This window comes from Gossypium hirsutum, chromosome D08, assembly GCF_007990345.1.
Source record: "Gossypium hirsutum isolate 1008001.06 chromosome D08, Gossypium_hirsutum_v2.1, whole genome shotgun sequence".
Lineage (NCBI taxonomy): Eukaryota > Viridiplantae > Streptophyta > Magnoliopsida > Malvales > Malvaceae > Gossypium > Gossypium hirsutum.
This window is the reverse complement of record NC_053444.1, coordinates 59,170,184-59,176,128: the sequence shown is the minus strand read 5'-3', so window position 1 is coordinate 59,176,128 and position 5,945 is coordinate 59,170,184. Positions and strand designations below refer to the sequence as shown.

Sequence of the window (5,945 nt, the reverse complement as noted above, 5' to 3'; positions counted from 1 at the left end):
TTGGTAAAGGTCAAATAGGAGCATAGCCTTGACTTAAAGAAGACTCATAATATTGGCGTACTCTTAATATTTCCATCTTCATGTCACGAGAACATGATGAGGAAAGTTGACTAGACTCCTTAAAAGGTAAAAGGCAAGGAAGAGATGAAGTTCATGCTATTTCATATATCGATTAGGGCGCGGAGGAGTGGCAGAGAAAAGGTGACAAAGGGGCAACACCGCAATAGGGAAGGGTTGCGAAGGAAAAAATACAAAAGCTTCTTGGGTTTTTTTTTTCTTAAGTTAAAATTAGAGACAATGTCAAATTTGGGATTTCTCTCTCATGATTTGGGGGGAGTCAAAGGTCAAATTTTGGCTTATTTTTTTATTACGTTTTTCCAGCTTTGTTTTAAGCTCTATTTTGCTTTCGTCTAATATTCGTTGGAATAGGCGAAAATTGCTGGTACACATTGAAACTACTGGAACAAAAAGAAATTCAAGGCAGAACGAAATTTGGCTTTGAGTGTCCTGAGTGAGTATTGAAATGAAGCGTTCTGACAGGTGCTACCAGTATGAAACTGATAGGAGTCAGACTGCATTTTGATTATAGTAAAAAAATTGTGCAAATTAACCTTTATATGTTAGATTAAAGAGTAAACTAGTTCTTTCGTTAAAGATTCCATCTATTTCTATTGTTAAGTGATGTTGTGGCTGACGAAACAGGTAGACAGCAACATGTGGCATGCCATGTGTACTTCACATTAACGTGGCATGCCATGTGTACCTCACATTAACATGGCATTTTTGCTACGCCAACAAATATCTAAGAAATTAAAAAATCATAAAAATAAATATTTTTTTAATAATTATTTGAAAAACCATGTTCAAGATTTACCTTAACAATAGACCATTTGTTGAGGACATGATTTTTCAAATAATAATAAGAATTATTTTAAAAATATAGAAAATTATTTAAAATGATTGAAATTTATAAAAAAATTATAAAATATTTAAAAATTAATAAAAATATTTAAAAACAAATATTAATTTAAAATAAATAACTAAAATTAAAATCTTCCCCACAAAACCACAAATCTAAAATAATAAAATTTATAACTTTTTTGTTTTTCAGTGAGTAATATTTATATTCTCGTATTCCTTTAATTGTTTTTCTTTTTTTTTTTCAAATTTGTAAGATACTTCTCATATTGATCCACTTAACACCGAATCAGATGTGTGGCAAACAATTGTTTAAAACAAAAGCTTTCACTTTTATTAAATTTTACATTGTTGTTCTAGTTATTTGTCTGTTCAATCTTTTTATATTTATAGTAATTCATCATAATAATTATTAAATATTTAAATAAATTGTATCTCGATGATGATTATTAGTTTAGAATTTGAAAATTTACTGCAATTTTAAATATTTTATTATTATTTTTAATACTTTTTTACAGTTTCTTATAAATCTTAACAATTTTAATTTTTTATATTTCTAAATATTTTTTAATAATTATATGAAAAACCACGCCAAATATAAACTTGGACAAATAGTTAGACAACTGTTTGTTCATGTTGATCCTAGATATGATTTTTCAAATAATTATTAAAAATGATTATTTATTTTTAGTATTTTTATTTTTAAATATTTTATGTGACATTTTATTACATTAGCATGAGATACATATAGCACGTCACGTATCACTATCTACTTGCTGTGTCAACCATGCCTTCACTTAAGGTAAATTGAATGACTTTTTTAATAGAATGATAAATTATTTTTTATTTAATGTATACATGTCAATTTGCCTATTATTTAAGTAGAGAAAATAAAATAAAATTAGACTCTTAATAAAAAATTTTCATAATATTTTTACGGATATTAATGCTAAGATTGTTATAAATTAGTTTGCCCAATCGAATTGTGGGCGTACGCTGTTAAAAAGAAAAAGAAAAAAAAAAGGAATAGGAATAGAGGATGAGCCTAGAGAAGGGAAAAGAAAACCCATTGACTTCCAATACTCACAAAACTGGATAAACATATTTCTTTTTGTGTAATAAAACCAAATTTTAATCCGCCAATATAAGAAAATATCATTACAAATAGCAACGATGTTGTGTCCGTCGGCAATGATCCCAATCGGCAATCCTCATCTTAACCTTCTCGAACTCTGAAATCCCGCAAGGCAAAGTGATCCGGCCGGATTGATTGAACCCGTAAACCCGCTCCGCTTCCTCCAACAGCTCCCCGAATAGCGGGTGATTGAAATAAATCACAGGCACTACCACCCTCCTCGTCTCACCTTCTGATTCGCCAACGTACACTGCGAGATGTCCCTTGGGTACCTCAACCCGCTTCACTCCCTTCTCACCCAATTGGATATAACCTGGATCCAGCTTCCAACTACTCAGTTCCTTGCTTCCACCTCGAAGAAACCTCGCAAAAGACCAGATTCTGGATAACGGGTTGTAGCTTGGTGTCGGAGGTCTCAACAAACTATTCATGCAGTTTTTTCTTCCGGGTCGGCTTACCCATTTGAATACCTTCACTAGCTTGCGTCCAAGCTTGAACCCTCTAATTTTCTTCATAATTGTCAAGGATAGCGAAAACCAATATGCTAAAATCTGAATTTTAGAAACGGGTTTCCGTCGAACTCGCTAATGGTGTCCGTTTTCAGACAATGGGTCTAAATAGCAATGTCTCTGTTTCTTTTCTTGTTCTGTTGTTTATAATGAGGTTTGGTAGGTGGAAAGCAGAAGTGAGCGGTGGTTTTGTTGGGCAGTGGATGAATGGTTGCATTCGAGTAATGAAGCATGATAAGAGAATAAGGTTAGGTTATTGAAAAATTCAGCCATGTTTATATAGGAAACTCTTTTGAGTTGTTAGTATACGAAAATGTAAGAAAAAGGAGACAAGGGGAGATGCAAAGAAGATACGGTAAAGGTTTGGTTGGCAGTTGACACCAGGCATGCGGTAATGACTTCGGAGCGTGCGACACAAAGTAAATTAAAATGTTTCTTCTTGTAAGATGTTGCCAAGTGTATTACATATAATTTTCGGGATTCCAACCTTAATTTTTTTATGGATAGGATGAGTTTCAAATTGAGTTATTTACTAAAATATGTCTATTTGCTGCACTTCGTGAAATTAAATAATTTTTTTTTATATTTTTCAAAATCTTTTTATAATTTATTTTTAGGTTTATGTTACCTCTTCCAATAATAACTTTATCTCTTAAATTTGAATAAATATTCTTCTCTCTAAAAGTCTAATGTATATTACCACAACTATAATGATTTCATTATTAAATAAATAATTGAATTACTATGATAAAACTATACAAATTATGTAACGAATTGAAACATGAAATAATATATATTAATGATAATTAAAACATATCATGTCACAATGAATAAAATGAACACAACACAATATATGAGCATTGTTGGATAAATTATTGTTGTTTGTTCCGTGTCTTGTTATAACGAAATTGTTTCTACTTGGGCCATTGAATTGAGCCTTGAATAGGTTTCGTTTGTGCTTAGTTCGATCTATCTAGGGGTGTTCAGTCGGTTAACCGACCCAAAATAACATTAACCAAATTAACCGACCTTCTAAAATTTTTAACCGTTAACCGAACCAAAATTTTTTCGGTTAATTCGGTCGATTAACCGAAAATTATATGTTTTTTTATTTTTGGTTAAAAATTAACCGAATTAACCGAATTATCCGAATTAACCGAATTGAATCACTATATAATTAAAAACATTACATAAGTCTTTGAATCACTAACATTACATAAATCTTGAAATTAACACATAATTGAAATTTTATTTTTATTTATTAAATTATTTGTAATTTTGATGATTGGGTTGGGTTGGATACTTGGGTTTGGATTGAGTTTAGGTGAATAGTGGGCCTATTTATATATTATAATTTTATTTATTAATTTTTTCGGTTAAACCGAAAAAATTCGATTAACCAACCGGTTTCGAACCGAATTAACCTTTAACCGAAAAATTAAAAAATAATTAACCGACCCCGACTGAAAAAATTCAGTTAACCGATCGATTAACCGAATTCAGTCTGTTAACCGAATTTTTCGGTTTTACCCGAATTTTGCACACCCCTATATCTACCTGAGTGTAGTATATTTGACAAAACATGAAGCATGGTTTGACTAAGACTTTAGAGACTCCCAATCGTATTGCTTGAGGTGATTGGATAAACATGAAAGTCTACTTATCTTTTGAGAGAGTTTTTGTGCTGTTAGAAGACTGATTTATGAAGACTTCTAGTTGATAAATACTTAAGATAACTAATGGATAATTTTAGCTTTTAAATAAGAGTTTAAAGCTTATCCAAACATTGTTGATTGACCACTTGAAAAGGCCTATAAATAGGTTGTTTTGAAGTGTCTTTGTCGACAGCTTTGCTATGTTTTCTAGTGGTTATTTTGTGACACTCTTTTAGGTATTATTTAGAGAGAGGTTTATTGATTGTACTATGAGGTATTTGGGAGAGTGATTTGTGACTACTGGGGTTAGTATTAGGGTTGCAATTACTTCTTTGTGTAACATAGGACTGTTGTGTCTAAATTGCATTAACAAATATCGTGTGTTAATTCTCTTCTTACTTTGCTCATTGTGTTACTTTGCATTTAATCTTTCTATTCATTTTTGTTCTAATGACGGTTGGAATGAAAAGAGAGATTTTTCAATTGGTATCATAGTGAGCTTCGAGAGTTGTTCAAAGATCCTAAGCCAGGGGCGAAGCCAGAACAATTATTTAAGAGGGGGCTGAATGAAATTTTAATTTTTTTATAGTCTATATCTTTATAATTTTTAAAGGATTAAATCAAATTTTTGTAATTTTAGGGGGGCAAAGTGTAATTTTACCTTTACTAATTTAAAATTTTTAAAGGGCCTAAATATTAATTTTTTATTTTAGGGGGGGGTCGGGGCCTTGCCAGCCCCCTAACTTCGCTCTTGTCTTAAGCTACAGTTTTCAATAATGAAGTCCAAAAAGAAAGGTCAATCTATCTCTCGTCCACCTTCGATGATTAAAGTATCAAATTAAAATAATGTCATTGATGAGGATGTGTTCAATCATATGTTGAAGAACATGGAAACGTTGTGTTAATTGAACAAGTCCTTAAGGGAGGAAATTATCATTCTCAAATGAGAAAAAGAAAAGTTTGAAAATATGGTTTAAGAGAAAGATGATGTGATTATTGATCTTAGAAAGTGTAACACCGATACCCAACATGGTATTGCAAACGTAATACATTGCAAAAAATAATGTAAAATGACATGCATATATGGAAAGAATGACACGCATATATGGAAAGATTAGAATTTACGGAAAATGATTTTTTTTTGAAATTACATAAAATGAATTATATGCAATTTATAATACTCTAAATCAAAAAAACGAAAATGATTATATACGATGAATAACATTAACACAATACGAATACACAAACATGACACAATCGGTGTAAATGAATTATTAATATGTAATGCTAAAAAAGTAACACAAACACAAATTCATTTTGATCTAAAAACAATTATAAAAATATTAAAATATCTAATTTCACATTATCAAAATTACCCTTTTAAGGAATTCTAATAACATCGCTTACTTGACTGAAAGTTGGCTTTCCTTACACATTGGGAAAGCTTTTGTATACTTTTATAGATGATCTTGAAGAGTGTTTATTTGTTGTCAAAGATCTCAAAAGTATCACTTATTATTTTTAATGGATATCAAAGAATTTTTTATGAATATTATATATTAAAATAAATTTTTAATATACAACATATATTTGTAATACATTCAAAAATCATTAATTTTATGTTGATGCTTTCATATGATATGATATTTAGGTTTTAATTATTTATATATTTTTATCATATCTAAAATTAGTAACAAAAAAAAAATTTAAACGGTCAATGGCGGCTCT

General features: G+C 30.1%; 1 protein-coding gene across 1 annotated transcript; it reads right to left on the bottom strand.

The window, feature by feature from the left end:
* Positions 1-1,973: 1,973 nt before the first annotated feature.
* On the bottom strand, positions 1,974-3,009 carry LOC107931287 (auxin-responsive protein SAUR36). Its single transcript, XM_016863137.2, has one exon. It carries the CDS (start codon positions 2,566-2,568, stop codon positions 2,077-2,079), a length of 492 nt encoding a protein of 163 aa, XP_016718626.1. The 5' UTR covers positions 2,569-3,009; the 3' UTR covers positions 1,974-2,076.
* Positions 3,010-5,945: the final 2,936 nt, after the last annotated feature.